The sequence below is a fragment of the Nanorana parkeri genome, unplaced genomic scaffold (genome assembly GCF_000935625.1).
Source record: "Nanorana parkeri isolate BGI_ZX_2015 unplaced genomic scaffold, ASM93562v1 scaffold1789, whole genome shotgun sequence".
Taxonomy (NCBI): Eukaryota; Metazoa; Chordata; class Amphibia; order Anura; family Dicroglossidae; genus Nanorana; species Nanorana parkeri.
Genome location: NW_017308057.1, coordinates 207,490 through 227,620, shown reverse-complemented (window position 1 = coordinate 227,620; position 20,131 = coordinate 207,490). Strand labels below are relative to the sequence as shown.

Here is a 20,131-nt window from a genome sequence, read left to right as displayed (position 1 = left end):
CTTTCGGGGCCTCGCAGGGTCCCCTTCATCAGGCTTAGAGATAAACCTCTAAGCCTGATGAAGGAGACCCTGTGAAGCCCCGAAAGTGCTTGCCAATGAGATACAGCTATTGGCAATAAAATATTTCGCTTTTTCAACTTATGTTGTGCTGGTGACATTTTTCTATTGGACCCTTAAAATGACACTAAACTCAGGCATTAAATCTTAAAAATGCATTCAAGTTCCCTAATATTTCACAAAAATGTATCTTATTTGTGTATCATTCGGCTGTAGATCCTCAAATCACCTCTGTTTTGGTGCTGACACTGTCCTTCCTTCTGGAGGGGGGGCTACTTTTGTTCCCCATGGTCCCTGTGTGTGTTATAAAGTAGTCACCTCTCCAAGCTTGCGCCTGTGATGGACTACAATCTCACCTTTAGTTTACTCATTTGTATTGTGATTGTAGTCCATCCCAGGGGTGAGCTTGGAGCCGTGGCTACTTTGCAACACACACAAAGACCATGGGGAACAAAAGTAGCCACCCTCCAGAAGGAAGGACAGTGTCAGCACCAATTCAGAGATCATTTGAACATCTACAGCCGAGTGATACACAAATAAGATACATTTGTGTTAATAGTTAAGGTACTTGAATGTGTTTTTATTATTTAATTTCTAAGTTTAGTGTCACTTTAACACACTGCGGAGCATTATGGGTTGAGAATTGCTGCCTCCATGACTGCTGTGGCATTATGAGTTACTCCTTATCAGGCATTTTGCTTTCAACTGGTGGACTGTTGCATCATGATTTTGACCACTTATTAACATTATACTTATGTGACAAGTGATTCAAACATTTGGCTGACAAACCGAATAATAGACTCTACTCCAACATATTACAGTCAGAGTGAAACCTAGACTATTCAATAATCTCTACTAGATAGCCAGCCAACTAGCATTTTCAGAAGGAGATCAAGAATAGCACCCTATACTGAATTATACATTTACATATTATGTGTGTCTATTTATGTACAGGATTAAAAAAGAAAACCACCATCATCAGTGCACATGACCATGACTCACAAATCTGATTCTTTTATCACAGAAAATGAATTACAGCGAAAGGCCAGAAACAGATAATCATCGCTTCAGTAAGGCGAAGGAAATGCTGTGTTCAGGAGTTCTACAGGCAGAAGTGAATCATAACCTATTAGACAAAACACAAGGTGGCGTGTGCCAAGAAACATTGCTCCTGTAGTCACTCTGAATCCGACCCTCATTGTTCAGCCACATCTGAACTTGGGGTCACATGTACTCTTAAGCTTAAATGTCAATTTTCTTCCTGCTCAAGAACAAAGCTGCCAGGACAGACTCAAAACAATAGAGACAATGCATCAAAAATGGCAATCACTATCTGCTAGGATGATGGTGGTTTAAGACATGTTGACAACCTATTTGTATCCTTGTCAGAAGAGCCAAACAGCAGAGCTGGAAACAGAAACCGCATGCAGTGTGTTTACTTCTTCTGAAAATCAAAACAATCCAAAGCAGCACACGCAGGAAATGATTTCCTGATTATCAGCTTCGATTTAGCACAGAAGGGGAACAACACAAGGTAGGGGGTGTTTCAGGGGCAGAGGAGACTAATGAGCCACATCACAACAACATGTCACTTAGCCACAACCAAAACAGAGAGGCAGCAGCTAACAATACTCTGTTTACTACCAGTGAGCTTTACACATAAATGCGCACAGCGAGAAAGAGAAAAGAACGTAGCTACCACTAAGTCTGGCAGATAAAAGTATATAGGCCCCCTTTAACTGAAATGGCGCTTGTATTTCAGAAAAGTCCCAAAAAGTGTCTTGATAACATGGTAGAAAATTGTATTTACACCACTTATGGTCTAAGTTTCTTTAATATTTAAATTTGTAGATCTATTTGCACTGGGAAAGTGTAAGATTTATGTCTGCCATAGTATTTGAGGTTGAATAAAGACACGGGTCCATAAAGTTCAACCTTTGTATGTCTGTATGTGATTGTGCATGTGTATGTGGGTATACGAGTCCCTGTGTGATCTTGGTTTTACGAGTACCTTTACGCCTGTATGTTACGGTCTCTGAGGAAGTTGTCCAAATGCTTTTTGAATGATTCAATACTCTCAGCTGATACCACTGCTTGTGGCAGCGAGTTCCAGACTTTAACCCCTCTAACTGAAAAGAAGCCCCTACGCCCCGTGTGGCTAAATCTTTTCTCCACCAATTTTAGGTGGTGGCCTCTAGCCATAATGTTGAAGTCTTTACTAGTCACACAGAAAAAGTATAACTTGTGCTTATATGGGACCACTGCTGACTGGAGAGGGTCTCCCCACACAATACCCCACAGGTCATTTGTGAATAATGCCACCAAGCATTTCCAAGGCTATAACCAGTACAGGCAACCACCTTGTCCCCGGGGGCACTGCAATGTCTTTAAAACCCATTGAATAGAGAATCGCTTTGTGCACTGTGGAGCAGGACAAAGTCTGTTCAACAATAATGGTGGCATAGCACCGGTTTAATAACTATTTTACATTTTTGTTACTTTAGTTAGGATTTTTTAGGATAAGATATATATGAGCTTCTGGGGTTTTTTTTTAAACCCCAGGGAGTAGTGTAGCTATAGACCAGAGTGTCCTCACTTCCTCTGCTACCTGTCTCATTGCTCATCTTTTCTTTCTGCACTTCTACCTTATTGTTCTCACAACACAAAGTCAAGGCTTAGTCATTGCCCCAGGAGGGTTAGGGTTCCCCTCTATCACCCCTCAACAGCATGCATTACATATTATTATCACACATAAATTAAACATATACAGCACAGGAAGAGGTTATGGGCAGTCAGTTTATCTTACAGAGCTGAACAACGATATTATCTGCAAGGATGCGGTCCCATGCCTGCCTTTTATTAGGCCATGTGACATCACATAAATAAGTGATTGGGATGCACAGGGAAGCATCTTGGCACCAGGCCAGTAACTGCACTGCAGAATCATCAGGCTACATGGGTCTGCTCAGAGCACTTTAATGCGAGCGTGATAACAAAATCATATTTCTGGGATACCAGAGGGCAGTCCCAAGACCACTGTTCCTCTACCCGTGGCTACAAGGCTGTTATCCTCATCTTGGCTTTACTATCTACTGAATTGCTGACTTAAATAGTCACAGGAAGATAGCTCAGTCATTTAAACCCAATCTGGGTGCATACGTGTGCTTGGTCAGTGACTCAGTATGTAGCAAAGCCAGGACCAAATTAGTAGAGTGGCTTGCCCTCTTTAAAAACTGGTGTTTCTTGTCTTTCTAAATTGTCAGAGCCATTTGATTTAATAATGTAAATTGTACTACGATCCAATCAGATATAGAAACCAGATCGGTAAAATGAAAATCTGATTTGTTATTATAGTTTAATACAGTTGCTTACTTCTCATTGCATTTTATCTTACTGCACTCTTATCAAACAGAAACTTGCATATTAATGTATTTATAGACAGGAAAGCAACATCAAATGTAAAAAAAAACAACTTAATAACTCACTAGCTTTTCAAAGTTGACAAGGTTATCCAAAAATGTTTTATTTCCTTCATGAATGAATGTGACATCTGAAAAGAAATAGAACAGATCAATGGCTGCATTTGACCAATATATACATTTTTTTAAAATAATCTGTAGCGCTGCCACAATACAATAAAATTGTTAATCCCTGGCAACATGAGTAATTCATTGAGTGTTGAAATTTAACACCTTTTGACACATTTTGGTGGCCCTTGATTTATCCAATCACCGTCATCCTGATGATTATTGGGCAGAAGTCTAAAAACAGCAAGGTAAGTAAAGAGCTAAGTCAATTTAATTTCAGAGCTGCCTGCATAGGCCTGTATCTTAAATATTTAACACTTATAGGTAGCAGACCTCTAGTGATTTTAGCATGCCTCAGTCAGGACAGGCAGATGAATCAGTCAAATTAGAAATACTTAACATTCAGAAATAGCAGTACAGTCACAAGAGCAACATTTAGCTTTAAATTTTAATTACTAGAGATTCTTAAGAGCTTCAGCAAAGCTTCAAAGCTACCAAAGCGGGAACACAATTTGCATTTAAACCGGCGTGGGTACAGCTGTCTTTTAAGCAGAGGAAATTGTGAAATAATTGAGCCACAAATTATAGACATGGCCCGCACAGTTGTACTTCAATCAGAATGCATTTATATGAAATATCAGCCATCAATTTAAGCAACGGATGAAAAGAGAAATATCTTTTTTTTTTCATTCAGAATGTGCATCATATGCACTGCCATTATTTATCGAAATAGGGACTTTTACTGATTTCCCGCTAAGGATTTATTATAGGTTTGCATGAATGTGATCCTGAGGGCTACAGAATTATCATGACTGCTCCAGACTGCCCCTTGTATGACACCCGCTAAAGTCCCTCAAACCTGGCAGACCACCATGCATTTTTATACAAGTATACCAGAAGAACCTGCTATATACAGATCAATGCGATTAAATTACCCTTTAGAAGTAAAGGCATGAAGGGGATTTTGGGCGGCTTCATTTTCTTGAAAGAATCTCGGTAAGCTTTGTGATTTAAAGATGGATCCTGTAAAATGCAATGAACATGAAGTCAGATTTTACCGTACAAATAGAATAATACATGTTTGACTGCTCTGAACCAACATCTCACTATAGCAGCAAGCTAAAGAATTTCCATCGTCAGCTGCATGAAACTGTTTTATGAAAATTTGACAAACAGATCGCCAGTGGCCCCTAAAGTGCACCAATACCAAGATTAAACACATTCAATTATTTATATATTCTAAACAAGCAACAGTAATAGAGTTTTAAAACAAGCTATTATGGACCTCTCTAGCTGCTTGTATTCTGAAGTAATTCATCCTCAGAGATCCACAAAGATCACAAAATAGACTCTAAAGTTCAGTGTTAGTTGATTTCTAGCAGCATAGAAACACATGTTGTGGCTTGCAGGCTGCCAAGACTCTGGTGCAAAAGAAAGCAATAGGAAAAATGAAGATTTCTATGCCTCTCTTGTACTTGAAGACACATTTCTCCACAATATCTATAACTAGAGGGAAGAATGAAGGCTTGACTTAAAGTGCTTGTTCAGAATATATAAGTGTACATAGTCTGGGCACAGGTTCACTTTAAATGCTGATGATGAATTTCTGCTGTCATGGACCAACTGACAACTAATTGGGTCCTGATTTGGGTGTGCTGGCTGTCCTTCAAACTGTATGATCAGATAGAAAGCGCTATCTGTGGTGGCTTTAACACCCCATTATATATTGTTCTGGTATTTAACCATATGGTGTGCTATTCTGTGTATGTTGGCCAACCTCTGTCTCTGAGACTAGTCTCTATTCTTCAAGGCAGTGATGTTCAGTAGATTAAAAATACAACCCTCTCTCATATTTATACTTGCTTGTTGCACCATATTTTGAATACTGCACTGCAGATTTGTAAAAGCCCATTCTACTGTGCATCTGTATATCAGAGTTAAGATCAGTTCGCCTGATAGAGAGTACATTGTTTTCAATTAATTGCTCTTACGCTACAGTCACAGTGCAATAGTACTTGCAGGGTACACAGTCTGCATATGCAATTATTCCTGAACAAACTATGCACAGTGACAGATATTTAATGATTGCAGTAATTGCACTAAGCTGATCACATTCATATATAGAAAAAAAGTCCTCTCAAGGATAGTTCATGTTCACAACTGTTATCTGGATGGTTATAATGTTATATGCATACAGCTATTATTGTCTTTTAAAATAGATTGCTTTCATCATACAAAGCCCTGTCCATACTAATTGCTAACCCCAATTCTGCAGCTGCATAGATCTTCCTTTGTAATTTTTTATTCCAAGTTTCTCCAGTGTTGGTTTGGCATGGTATACAGCAGCCAACCTTGCATGGAGGTGACAGTGAAATATCCGCACTGCGACAGAAGAAGTGTAAACAGGGCAGGAAACTCACCGTCAGACTTTCAAGTTCGGCAAAAAGTTTCTTGAACTTTCCTGGGATTTTCTTGGAAGGAAAATAAAGAGAATATATAATGTTACCTTGTAGCACAGGAACACAAAAAATAGTTTGATGGCTTTGCTTGAATTCTTTGCCCTGTGGAGTAGTACGCAACGTGCAATGAATGACAAGCATCTCCATTACTAATCTGATACTGCAAACAAAGCTAAGATCTCAAGTTAGAAAAAAAAAATCACCATTTTGTAAAGCTTTGAGAGCATATTTAAACACAAAAACTGGTCTACCAAAGAGTTTTATCTACATTTCTATATTTTAAGCACACTGAATGTTTGTTAACTGCTAGAAGTATAGAGTCAAACTCTATAAATTACATTCCCATATTTTGTGCCCCAAATAATAGCAATAGACCTTAAATGTGGTTTATCGACACAAAGAGGGGACAGTCAACTTCCAATTATAACTTCACAATTCACTGGTAACCAGTGTAGAAGCTACATAAGTAGTCTTTAAAGTGACACTAAACTCAGGAGTTAAATCTTAAAAATGCATTCAAGTACCTTAACTATTAAAACAATGTAGTTTATCTGTGTATCATTATGTTACACTAGAAAATCCCCTATGCACAGAAATCCCTAATTGGAGCTGATCTAATAAACAGGTTTACACATATGGAGTATGTATGAGTATCAAAATTTAATAGTAACAGAATAAACACATTGAAACACCTTCAACAAGACATTTAAAAACACTTAAAAATGACTTCCCTCAGGATAACCCGATAAGTGTAATAGTCTGAGCGGCAGATAGTCACTGGTGCAAGCACAATGGCCACAATCAAATGTGGATACTTAGTATCTGGGCTTACTCACGTCACTTAAGATTCAAAGTGGTGGACAATCCTCATAGAATCCTGTGCTGATGTGTAATTTGCCGTGGAATAAGACTGCTCAGTGGCATTTCCAGAAAATCCAACTTTGTTAGGTGAAAAACCGGATCTCGGGGATGCCTCTCCACCCACTGATCTGTGCTCACACTTGCCCGCAGAGTTTAGTTTCCAAACCGTGACGGGAACATCCCTCAGGGCAACGTGTTTGTGAAAGCTTCCCTGGATACCCGTAGCAGACCCATATGCGGCCAACTATACTGCACGGTTTCTCAAACTAAGGGATGGAACCAAAACTACCGGGACGCTGTCCGATTTGCAGCAGCTGATCAGCCTGCACTATCCAGGCTGAAATTGAGAAGTGCGAGCGAGTCATTGCCACTCGATCTCGTTCGGCTTTGGGCTTTATTACAGCACGGGCTCATCGCTGTGAGGACTCCAGCATATTTAATTCAGCTGCGCGGCCGCACAAGCTTGGAATCTCTTTGGATGTTCCCGTCACGGTTTGGAAACTCAACTCTGCGGGCAAGTGTGATCACAGATCAGTGGGTGGAGAGGCATCCCCGAGATCCGGTTTTTCACCTAACAAAGTTGGATTTTCTGGAAATGCCACTGAGCAGTCTTGTTCCAGGCCAAATTACACATCAGCACAGGATTCTATGAGGATTGTCCACCACTTTGAATCTTATGTGACGTGAGTAAGCCCAGATACTAAGAATCCACATTTGATTGTGGCCATTGTGCTTGCACCAGTGACTATCTGCCGCTCAGACTATTATACTTATCGGGTTATCCTGAGGGAAGTCATTTTTAAATGTTTTTAAATGTCTTGTTGAAGGTGTTTCAATGTTTTTATTCTGTTACTATTAAATTTTGATACTCATACATACTCCATATGTGTAAACCTGTTTATTAGATCAGCTCCAATTAGGGATTTCTGTGCATAGGGGATTTTCTAGTGTAACATAGTTTTATTGAAACCCTGGAGTTTGGTTTTTACTTTTGCTGTATTTTGCGTAGCTCCCTTTGTTCCCCGTAGTTTTTATTTGTGTATCACTCGGCTGTAGATCCTTAAATCATCTCTGAATTGGTGCTGACACCGTCCTTCCTTCTGGAAGGTGGATACTTCTGTTCCCAATGGTCCCTGTGTGTGTTGTAAACTGAATGTGAGATTATAGTTGGGAGTGAGCTTGGAGTGGTGGCTACTTTACAACACACACAAAGACCATGGGGATCAAAAGGTTCCAGACAAACAACCATGATGGAGACATTGTAGTGGCCCTTTATGAACAATAAAAATTTTTGTTTATTGCTTGCCTTTTGCCATTGAGGTTCACCCCTCCAATATGGGGTTGAGCATTTGCTATACGGATTTTAAATTCAGTTTTATCAAACCTATAACATGGTTTATTTAGCAGTACACTAACATGTACAGCAAATCTATGTTGTGCCTAACTGTATCTTTACCGAGAAGGGTACTCTATGCCCAGATTAAATTATACTGTGCAGTTTTGAAGCAGCCCATAGCTTCAATTGTCAACAATGAGTCAATGTACAACATCCCCTACTCCATAGAAGCCATTGTTTCCATAAACTGCACTGATGATGGCCAACAAGCCTGAAACAGCTATTGTGTTTGGCTGTATTTGTGCCATATAGCTGCGGCTCTGGATACACACTTAAACCGTAGCCATAAAGGAATGATTTGCATGGCTCCACCCACAATCCTGAAATGAGGAATTATTATTTTTGGGATTCGTGATGGACATGATGACATGTAAATACTTCCTGTTTTAAGAAGGTGCTACTGTGCTTCAAAATACCACAGAACAATTCTAAGATGTAGGTAATGGTTTTTAATGCTTACCAACTACACCAGTTCATGCAATATGTTTTTATGCAACTTTGGTATTACAATAATAACACACAAGCGCAGTAATAAATTCTGACATTCACACAAATCTTCATGATAAGATATTACCATTTTTGATAAATCCCTAATACAACAACACTAAGGTTCATTTTTATTTTTCAAATAGATAAGTACTAATGATTATAAATGAGTTGCTGAAATGCCTTACCTCCCATGTCTGAGACAGTCGACTGACAGATGTCGTGTTCAGACCCATTATAATTGCAAAGAAAGAGTTCAAATTCCTTTGAGCTTTACAACTGTTAGAAAAAAAAGAATGTATTACGCACATTTTATTTACCAAGTTCATACCATGCTATTTGATTGCTGCTATACTTAATAGGGAGTCCACTAGTAAAGAAACATCAGAGCTGCCACTGCGAGTTTGGTTCTTGAGGACAAAAGCACAACTGTCACTAATCCTTGTTTACTTACGGAGTCACTTTCCTACAAGTATGCAGGCTAAGAGTCCTGACTTCCCTAGCTGCATAATGGTTCTAGAACAATGGCTCACCAGGCAGAGAAAAAAGCAATAGTATGAACTGGTACCTTCAAAATCCAAGTTGAGAATGGCAGGTCTAATATTTCTATCTTCTATAGCTGTCAATATAGATAGTTCTAACTTTTCAGGTAAGGACCTTTGCTGCACCTAATTGCACTGTATATTTACCTCTGCTTGATAAAATCATTGATGTAGGTTAAGAAGGGTACACTATGATTTCAACACATGTTTACAGTCTTGCAAACAGCCAAGGGATTTTAATGTCAACAACAAGGCACAACACCCTCTACTCCACAGAAGTCATTGCTTCTACACTGATGATAACTGACAAGCCTGAAACCTCTGTATTATTTAGCTGCATCTGTACTATAAAGCTGTGGCTCTGGACCACATGCATGAATAAATAATTTGCATGGTTCTACCCAGGAGGACACACTCAGCGCTACGGGGACACAAGAGATCGACACTCCCGAAAGTGTAAATTTCTGAAGAGACTTGCAGGAGATGCAAGTATTCCTTCTAGGGATGCATTACAATTTTGGCCACTGAAACATATCGGCTGAAAATGGTACTTTGGGAAAAATGCTAAAAGTACCATTTTGTGGCGCATCTCTAGTTTCCCTAGTCCCTGCTGGGCGCTGCTCTGTGTCCCCTCTGACACAGAGCAGTGACTAGCAGGAGGAGGGAAACTGTCAGGAGGCCTAGTGGGGAGGAGAGTGCTGCGAGTTGTGTCACAGGTGAGGCCAAGTCGGCGGTGTGGGGGAGGAGTCAGCTGTCAGCCATGTCACAGGAGGCTGAGCTGTCCTCCCTGCAACGCCGGCTCAGCCTCCTGTGACAGCCAGGAGTCAGGATGGAGTGCGGAAGAGTCAGGATGGAGAGCGGTTACAAGCGCTCAGCTGATCGCTGAGTGTTTGTAAATAACTGGGGGCATTGTATGTTTACTGTGTTCCCAATTATGAATGAATAGGATGTGCCGTACATCACTTGCTGTTCATTCATGATTCTGGACATAGTAACTCATACTATATCTACAGTAAAGGGAAATGTCAGAGGTCTTCTTAGACCCCTAATATTTTCCAAGAACCCCGAACAGTAACCTCAATATAAGCCTCCTGTAATCTCCCACAAAGCAGCCTTCATACCAGGAGAGGGAGAGGCAATGCTAGGATACAATTGGGCTCTGCTGCATGCACATGTGCTGACTGGGAACATCTGAGCAGAGGGATGAACTTATTAGTGTGCTGCTGTCCCTTATTGTCCAATCAGCACACTGGTCATGTTGTTCTCTGAGCTGTGCTTTACTACAGGACAAGGGTTTGCCTTTGGTGTCTAGCAGTGGCAACTGGATCACACAACTGGCTGAACAAAAAAGATCAATTCTATGGCGGGCAGAACAGCTCCCATGTATGTATTTAGCTTTCAGTCTGCAGTCCAGCTTTAAACCAGAATACAGTATTACTTTGCTGCACTTATTGTAATAGAAATAATGATAAATTATTCCTGACTAATAGAACTGGATGCTGAAGGATGAAGCCTGGAAATAGTAAATCATTGGGGAGTCCAGTGGAACCTGTTTAGGCCTCAGAATTATAAATAGAAAAGGCAGTCCTAAACACACTAGCTGATTCATAAATAACATGCATGGCATATAGATTTTATTCCAGCTCACACATTCACCCTTAGGAATTCTCTTCAGAATGCACAGTCTGAAAGAGAAGAACAATTAACTGCTGTAAGACAGAGGGGGTTCTGTGATGTTTTACTCAAGTACAGAGATTCGGCTTCATTTTCCACAAATGAGAAGAAAATGTGGCAGGAGGTCACTAATCACTGTCATTTATATTTCTCAGAAAATGTCTGTATGGGGTTCACAGTTTACACACACACTGTGAAATGGAAACAGGTCTCCTGTGAGAACACTTGCAGTTCAAGGATAATTATGATAGTGCTTAAAGATGAACTCAAGGCAGTACAAACACACAATTTCATTCAGTTATTATTATGAAACACATCTGTATTTATATCAGCCTCCTGTAATATTTTCTGGATCAATTCGGGCTATATTGGTTTACATCATGCTGTCAGTGCTACAGAAGAACATGTATACAAATGGGGAGAGCCGGGGATTGCCTCATCATAGCATTAGCATGTCAGTGATTATTTTTATCCTTGAGCTGTTCTTTTAAGGAAAATGTACAGAGCTTTCAATTATTTCTAGTGATACAAGTGTAAGAGATTAGCGTCACTTAACCCATGATCTTAATGTTTCATAAAAGTCTTGTTTCTCTGTATAGTTTGTGTATGTAAATTGGGGTAGCCATATTTGTTCAATACATATGCAGTCTATTTTTGTACTGTGTTGTGCTACCCGATGGTTGTGCTTAACTACTTTTTCTCACTATGCAAGTCTACGAGTTGGCCAATAACTATAGGAAAACAATGTGCTCCCTGTGTGGCTGATATCTTCTCTTTCAGGTGCAGAATGAGTGTTATCTCACTCTAAAAAGACTTACATACACATCTCTATATTTGATAAAATGGCCAAACTGAAGAGGAATAGTTTAATAATCTAAAAGCCACAAAAATACAATCAAGTATGCACTTCACTAACAACTCAAAATATGTGCTCAGTAAAAATATACTACACTTTCCCTTTAAACAGTGGAAGTTGTTGAAGGGTCACTGCTGTGGGAAAAAAAGTTAAATAGTCATTGCTTTTTGAGAAGAAAAAAAGGAATCTATTAACCACTTGCTGACTTGGGTCAGCAACCCTTCCATCCCCCTTCCATCCCAGGCCATTTTTCAGTATTCAGCATTGAAGTACTCAATTTATTTTTCATATAAGCATTGAAGTATTCATTTATTCCGTCATATAACGCTGTATTGAGATTCATTTTATATAATTATTTTGGGGACACATAGAGATTTCTTTTGATGGTATTTAATCACCACTGGGGGTTTTATTTTTTACTAAATAAAGAAAAAAGTACCGAAAATTTTGAACAAAAAATAAATAAATTTTCCCTACATTATGTTATCAAACATTTATAGCTTTAAAATTGGGTGCCATTTGCCATAGGCGGCACTTTAAAAACATTTGCCGCTCATCTGTTTAGTGCTGTTTAGTGTTATTAGTGATTAATGGCTCTAAAATTATTGCTTGCACTCTAACGTCCGTGGTAATATGTGCGGCGTAATCGTTTGCACAAGTAGGCGCACCCAGTGCGTATTTACGACAAGTAGTTAAAGAACATATTGGTAATGTAAAAGTGCTGGGCCTTAAAGTCAGATTCAAAATTTTTTCCCAAGGTCCTAACCCACAAGGTGGATTACCAAAAATGACAATCATAATAAAGACTGGACAGTTAGGTTTTCACATGTTCTATCTGGAAACTCCTTATGAATGTATATTTAGCTTTTAAATAGGACAAATTGTGAACCTTCGACTTACTGAGCAGCGATTTTGATGAACTTCTTCATTAGCTGCACCCGTTTTCCCAGCTGGCTGCAGAGCAGGATCTCTGTGGCCACCCAGAGCTGGACTTCATTACATCTCTGCAGTAGAAGACTCAGGTTCAGCGTGTTCTCACCCTTCCCCTGTCTGCTGAATGTGAAGTATATCAGCTCTTGCTGCAATACAAGTAGATATTTACCAAGGTCAGTTGGGGAGATATAACAAAAAATAAATGCAATTACAAATGCCATTTGTTACAAATATAGATAACTGTACTTTTATACAATATTCTGTATCCACCCTACCCCGCCATCTTTAGGAAATAGAAATAATCACAGACTGGACAGTGTTTAAATCTTCTGGCACAGCTCTATTCTGTGAATTCCTGCACATGTCCCAGGCTTGGCCGCAGAGAATAATGGCGGTCTCTTGGTCACTACATGTACCTAAGGCAGGTTTTAGCATGATGTCCCACTGGTGATTTCAATGGTGACAACACATTACCAGCAGCCCACATTTTACATAATCGATGGTGCTAATAGACACAACATGCCTCTGGTTTGGCCAGTGAGGGAGTGACACTAGTGAAGGAGTGATGCCATTTGGGAAAGTGAGGGGCCATGCCTTTTTTAACAAATGAGCTGATATGTAAACAATGCTTTCTCAATATTCTGAAGTGCTGGAGGATGTAAACAGTGCTGGGCACTAAGAAGCCAGTTTAGTCTGCAGGGTGTATCTGCATTTCAAAATTTTAATTTCTATTATTACATGCATTGTCACCTCCTTGGCAAAGATACAATAAACGATTGTGTGCATGAAGCTTCCTGGGTGGATATTGAAAAGAATCTCCTGCTTATAAAATTATTTTTATAAGCATTGCTCAAATATAACCCCAATCCTACCTCTATTTATTGATGTGGGCATGCTCCAAGAACTACACCTCCCAAGAGCCCTTTTTTACACAGTAAGTGGACAGCGTCTTGGGAGTTAAGCAGTTTAATTTTCCTGGAAAATAAATCAATGTAGAGAGAAGGTGGGGAATATGCAGATTTCTGCAATCCAGCATGCGGGGCTGATAATGTTTTTTGGGATTTCATAGCAGAAATTGCACTGTGTTGTCATCCCAAACAGGCTGTTAGGAGCTCGCCGAATTTCTGGCAGATCAACAGGATATTTTTTGTACTTGCAGCATCTTTAAAAGGATTATACACGGAAATGTGCTTTAATTTTTTTCCCCAAGATATACACTTTAAACGAGCTGGCCATTAAAGCTAATTAATAGCAATACTTTGATACATTCACAATGAATCCTCCAAAATGTGACTTTTGATTCTGCAGCTGTATATGAAGTGTATGACTTTTGATGCATTGGTTCTATAGCCTGATGTCTGAAAGACCAGTACTTTTCATGCACATATAATGCTATCAATGTCCCTTATTGCTCCAGTATAAATCACAGCTTTCTCGCTGAGTTTACCTCATGTATTGAATTGAAGAGACTCCAATCAAAACTGGTCAATTCCAAAGCGAGATCCCAGGTGTTCATCCCCAGAATTCTTACGGATCTGCTGTGCGCCTCTTCATTCTCTGCAAATGGGTTCTGCAAAGGATAAAAATCTTAGGTAAACATTTCTTCTGAAAAGACAATTAAAAAAAAAAGGCTGTTAGCAATAGCAATCCAGGCGGAGTGTACTTTATTTCCTCTTCATGCCTGCTCACCTTCAGCGAGATTATTCAGTCCATTTAGGAAAAGGCCTTGAAAGCACGGGAGTGTGATGAATTGACACTCATTGAACAAAGCACTCTGGTCGGAAATTCAATTATAAAAAAAGTGACCAGGCAGACAGCATAATGAAAATAAATACAGCGCAGGTAGTAATTAACTCTCTCAGTACTAGGCAAGATGGTACAAAGAATTGGCAACATTGTTTCCTTTCTGAGGAAACAAAACATAATACAAGTAATTAAATATGTAATGCGCCAACTATTCGATCTACAACACAGAGCAAGAAATATATGCAATTTAGATTCTACATAGTCTTGGGGTAACAGAATACTCTTAAAGCTATAGTCTTTCAACTGTTTTTTTTATATACATGTGAACATGGATACAATTAATGTATAGTCTTTTCAATGTAATAGATGTTAGATAAACATGAAAAAAGACAGGTGTGATGTCATATTAATAGTTGTTCATGTTTTTAAGACCTTGATTATGTATATATTTATAAATATTTATAAACATGAGGGCAGCCAGAACTGGTTATTACACTCATGGGCTCTGCTTGTTTCTTTGCAGCATTACACAATAGTTATATTTTACAGCTACTTCTGCTACACTGCAGTCTGTGGATCGGCCGACTCATTAAAAACAATGCACTCCTATGTAGGTAATATGTTATTTAATTTGTTAAGGGGAGAGAAAGAGAAAGAGAGTGATTGCACTCGGCTGCTGAGAGCTCACTCTAGTGGCAAATCTCTATATTTAACACAATGGCAAAAAAGCAAACTTTGTAAAAGTCACAATAAAATGTATTTAAAGCAAAACAATGTGTGCTCACAAAAAATATACTATACTTTCTCTTTATTATTAATGTTATCTGTAAGTGGTAATGTTTTAAACCAGGGGTGCCCATTAGGTCGATCGCGATCTACCAGTCAATCGCAAAGCAAACACTGGTAGATCGCGATTGGCTCACTGACCTGTGTCCTGTCCTCCCACGGTGCTCGTGCGGCTGAATGTGTCAGACGCCGCAGACGGGAAGGGGCGGGATACCTCTCGCCATGTGCAACGTCGGCCACATTTGGCCACACAAGCACCTCGGGAGGACAGGACGCCGGCGCATGAGAGGGGACCTGGAAAACTGCTTCAGTGGAGGTAAGAAAAGACAGACAGGAGAGAGACAGCAGAGAAAGTGAGAGAAGAGACCGCAGAGAGAGAGAGATAAGAGAGACAGCAGAGAAAGTGAGAGAAGAGACTGCAGAGAGGGAGACAGCAGATAGAAACAGGGGAGAGAGCGTGAGGAGAGAGAGAAGAGACAGCCAAGAGAGAGGGCCGGTTCACACCACAAAGTCTGCGTTCCAGAGTGTTCGGCCTCTAGAATGCACTGGAATGCAAGCCAGCCGGCTCCCTGCATTCAGGGGCGGGAGGCAGTGCGATAGCCCGCACATGGAAGACAGGCACATTAGTGCCTGTGTTCCAGTCCAGTGCGATCTGCAAAATGACTCCCTGCTGCAGCCGTTCATCTTGTGACTTGCTACAAAGTTATAATGTTGCAGTCTGATCACTGAAGAGGAGACTAAGGAAATGGTTCCTCCTCCCTGCAGCAGACTGATGACATCATCTCAGCTTATGCCAAGCCACCTGATTACGCCCAAGAAAGGAGAAAAAGGATTCTGTTGCTGTATACTATGAAATGGCAGAAATGTATTCATGAAGACTTGTAAAGTTATTGAGAGATCCACTTTATAGATATTAGAATTCTAGTTAGAGGTCCATAACATTTATAAATGCACACACATTGTGGCCTCATGAATTGAAATGGTCATGAATCTCCCCAATGAATCCTTTTTAATTTACAGTTTGGGGACATTATCCCACACATGATTTACAAATTACACAAAGCAATGTGCAGGTTTAAAAAAGAAAGTTGGAAACTGACTACTTGATATGAAGGCACCACTATTATTTCCTCTGCTTCAGCAGTCATACATTATGCCCTGTGTTATCTGTGTTTTCTTACCAAAGTATCGCTCTTCCTGTAAGTGTAAATGCGACTCGATGACTCCAGTGACTTTGATAGTGCCATTTCTGTTGGCAAAAGTTCTTGTTTTTCTATTGAGAGAAAAAAGAAAAGAGTGTGAGAATTAGACCCTATATAATGAAACTGCTAACAGTGAAGAACCTATGCCTGATTTTAGAGCTCTAAGTCTATTATACGGATGTGAGGGTTCATTTACTAAAGATGTAGAGGCTGGTCGCTCTGAAAAGTACATGATTACTTTGCAAAGTAAAATTTTACTTGACTTACTAAGTATGTTAAAACTTTGTTATTTCAATTATCTCATAATGTGCAAGCCACAATTTACCTAACACATGATTGGGTACTCTGAGAGAATACAGCTTCAGCATATTTTCAAAGCTATATAAAATTTCACTTTGAACCGCCTATAGTCCATTAGTAAATCAACCTCAATGTTTCCTCATAAATAACACAGAGAGGTTGATTTTCTAATTAAAATCAACCTCTCTGTGTTAGTTAATTAAAGAGATGCCCGGGCATCTCTTTAATTAACAGAATTCCCAGTGGCTGATCAAGTCTTCAGCTCTCTGCGCTCCCAGTGCCTGGGCATCTCTATAATAAACAGCATTCCCAGTGCCTGGGCCACTCTTTCATTTTCTGCACTCCCAGTGCCCGGAGCAGCTATCAAGATTCCACTACAGCAACAGTGAACAGCTTAATTTCCATGGCGTTCTGTCCATACAAAACACAGCAGGTAACAGGATGAGCCAGCAAGATTGTCAGAGCTAAATATGTGTAACATGCCAGTAGGGACAGGTCAAGCAAGTTAATGGTACGTGACAAAAATCAATAGAAATTCATTGTGTGGCTCTGATGAAGACCCTGCAGCCACTGACAGCTCTTTTGAAAGTATAATCATTACTTCAAATTTGCCCCTGAAGTCAAGGATATGTACAGTATTAGCAGTTTGTTATGATAGATCTACCTATGTAGTACAACATACAGGATAGATTTATCCTTCTGCAATCAAGGGTAGCAAACAAGATTTTTAAAAATAGTTTACCTTGTGAGTTATCTATGTGTGGCATGAGCTCATGGAACAGTGTTGGTATGTGAGACAGATACAGAGCTCTGAATGCTGTGATGTCATTGTAGAAGGAAATGAAGATGTGGAGTCAGAATGAGATGACATATTGATTTTTTTTACTAGATATGTGACAAAAGGTCACTTTGGTGAATCCAGGAATTAAAAATAGGAGTCAATAAATATATACGTATTCAGAGAGTCAATAAGTAGTTAAATAAGGCTCTCAAGAGAGACTTACTGCTTCCAAAAGAGTCGTCCTTCATTGGCAATGTCTTATTTGTTTCTGCTTTTGCACTGCAGATTGACAAAGGTTGCATTTTCATTCAGAAAAGTCTAATTCTGTTGAAATAATTTAACCATGGTTCTTATTCTTTGTAATTATTTAATCTAGTAAAACAATTAATAATGTGTTTTTCGAAGTCTAATGTAGTTAAAGTAAACTAGTCATAAACCTATGAAAATTAGCAGATTTTGAAAAATACATGAGAAGAAGAAACCTACAGTAAAACAAATTGCATGGCAGAACAGCTGGTAGATGGTGAGAGGGAGTGAGCAAATCCATAGAGCTGTGCTTAGCACTGCTTCCTCCCTTTTGACATGTTCAGGATTGTGGCAGGTTTACTTTAAGTTCATACTGTTTTCACGTACAAAAGTGATTGTTAAATTAACACTACGTTATGTATGAAACTTGCTTCCTTATCCTAAATTCTTCTGGATGATAAGATTTTTATTGATAAGTGTAAAACTAGGGTTGTGTGTTTAAGTGACTCTTATCAGGGAAAGACATGCATATGAGTGTATCCTATTAGTAAACATTGAGGAGCACATTGCGCCGCATTCCTGCATGAAGCAGACTAATGTTTAAGAAAAGTGGTGGGGTGACTAGCTGTCACTATGGCAACAGCCCCCTACTTGAAATTCTGCACATTAGCTGCAGTCACACAGCTGAGCGCTTCCCCTGGGGCAGATGAGTACATGCGCTAGAAATTGTCAGCCATTATTCTTCTGTGACACCGGTAATTGTGGAATTAGAATTACCTCCTGAAAACGTGACAGTGACCAAAGCCAGGTCCTCTTCGGAATGTTGAATCCGCTCAGCCACTATCTTCAGTATATCTTGTACAGTGCTGGATACCTTTGTCCTGATGCTGACATAGGAGTGATCTGTTATGTAGACCCGGCAGAAAACTGCACAAAAAAGGAAGGGTGCAAAGGTGAGGATTCCATGATGAACTCCGTAAAACTCTGTTGCTGTCAGCCTCTGTGTTGCTGCTATGTATGGTCAATGGACAGCACAGAGCCTGACAGCCTAAACAGCAGCTTCTCTGCCTTAACCATCGGTGAGCTGGAGGACAATATGCCAACTAATGTCTATTATAACAGAAGCTCAGCAAAATGAAGCACAGTTTAGGAAATGTTTAAAGAGTAATTCCAGTTTAGTTAAAAAACAAACAAACAATCCCCTCTGAGTGATCAAGGTGCATTGCAAGAATTTTAACAAACTTTGCTTGATTCCTACCTCTTTCTGTTCTGAAGAAAAAGTTTTTTTTTTCACACTATCTTTTCCAGACTGATTCCTGAATAGGAGGTTCTAGTTCATTATAACCACTGGATGCACTTTCAGCTTTCTAATGAGGAAATCTGCAGTGTCTGCATCCCTTTAGAAATACCCATTCCATTTTAGAGGAAGGTACTCCATTTTCTATTTACTTTTATCTCTATTTACATACTCCTATCAAATCTCTCTTTCCCTCCCTCTAACTAATAAATCCCTAAGCACCCATTCCCAGTTTGTTTTCCTGGTAATGGCACAAAAGCACTAGCACTTTTATGTTGGCACAATTTGCACTGCCCTGATGACGCCCGAATAGGGGCAAAACATGTTGGGCACGGGTGCTTAGGAATTTAAAAGAGGGAGGGAAAAGAGAGATTTGATAGAAGAATGTAAATAGAGATAAAAGTAAAGCAATTACAATGGTTAATAGAGTTGTAAATAGAAAATGAGATACCTCCCTCTAAAATGGAATGGTTGGTAAATGAAAGAGAAAAAAGGGTTTAATAAACTTAAAAGATTTTACCACAGTAAATATATATAACCTTTTACATGACCTAAGGGGAGGATGCACAGGAGGATGCAATGTGCGTCATACTGTGAAAACGTGGTACATTGAGTCCCCATAAATAGTGTGAATATATTTATTTTAAAAAAAATCGCTGTGAGAATAATCCCTTTGGAAGAATTTAAACCTTAGGGAATCCCTAAAATTTTACTTGTATCTTAGTGCAGAGGTCTGGAAAAATCTGTAGGTCAATCACAATCAGGAGACGGCATTTCTGGGCGAAGATCTGTACACAAACAGTGTATAGAACGACTTCAGGCTGCCATATTAAATGGCATTTTTTTTTAACAGTTTGTTACAGCAGCTTCAGATTGAAATGGAAAGGTAATTTCTAATAAAATTAAATTGCAAAATGGCTTGTGTAGAAATGTTATACGCTATATTATTTTTTAACAAAAGTGGAGTTTTTCTTTACATTTT

At 39.4% G+C, this 20,131-nt stretch overlaps 1 protein-coding gene across 1 annotated transcript in view; it reads right to left on the bottom strand.

Annotated features, from left to right (window-relative positions):
- RAPGEF5 (Rap guanine nucleotide exchange factor 5) overlaps nucleotides 1–20,131 on the bottom strand; it is a 235,506-nt gene that overhangs the window by 8,634 nt on the left and 206,741 nt on the right. The window contains exons 18-25 of the mRNA XM_018571590.1: nucleotides 18,630–18,779; nucleotides 16,505–16,596; nucleotides 14,239–14,361; nucleotides 12,759–12,937; nucleotides 8,975–9,065; nucleotides 6,005–6,055; nucleotides 4,520–4,607; nucleotides 3,543–3,607 (exon numbers count right to left, since the gene is read on the bottom strand). Coding sequence (XP_018427092.1) covers nucleotides 3,543–3,607; nucleotides 4,520–4,607; nucleotides 6,005–6,055; nucleotides 8,975–9,065; nucleotides 12,759–12,937; nucleotides 14,239–14,361; nucleotides 16,505–16,596; nucleotides 18,630–18,779 — 839 coding nt within the window. The remainder of the gene's footprint in view (nucleotides 1–3,542; nucleotides 3,608–4,519; nucleotides 4,608–6,004; nucleotides 6,056–8,974; nucleotides 9,066–12,758; nucleotides 12,938–14,238; nucleotides 14,362–16,504; nucleotides 16,597–18,629; nucleotides 18,780–20,131) is intronic.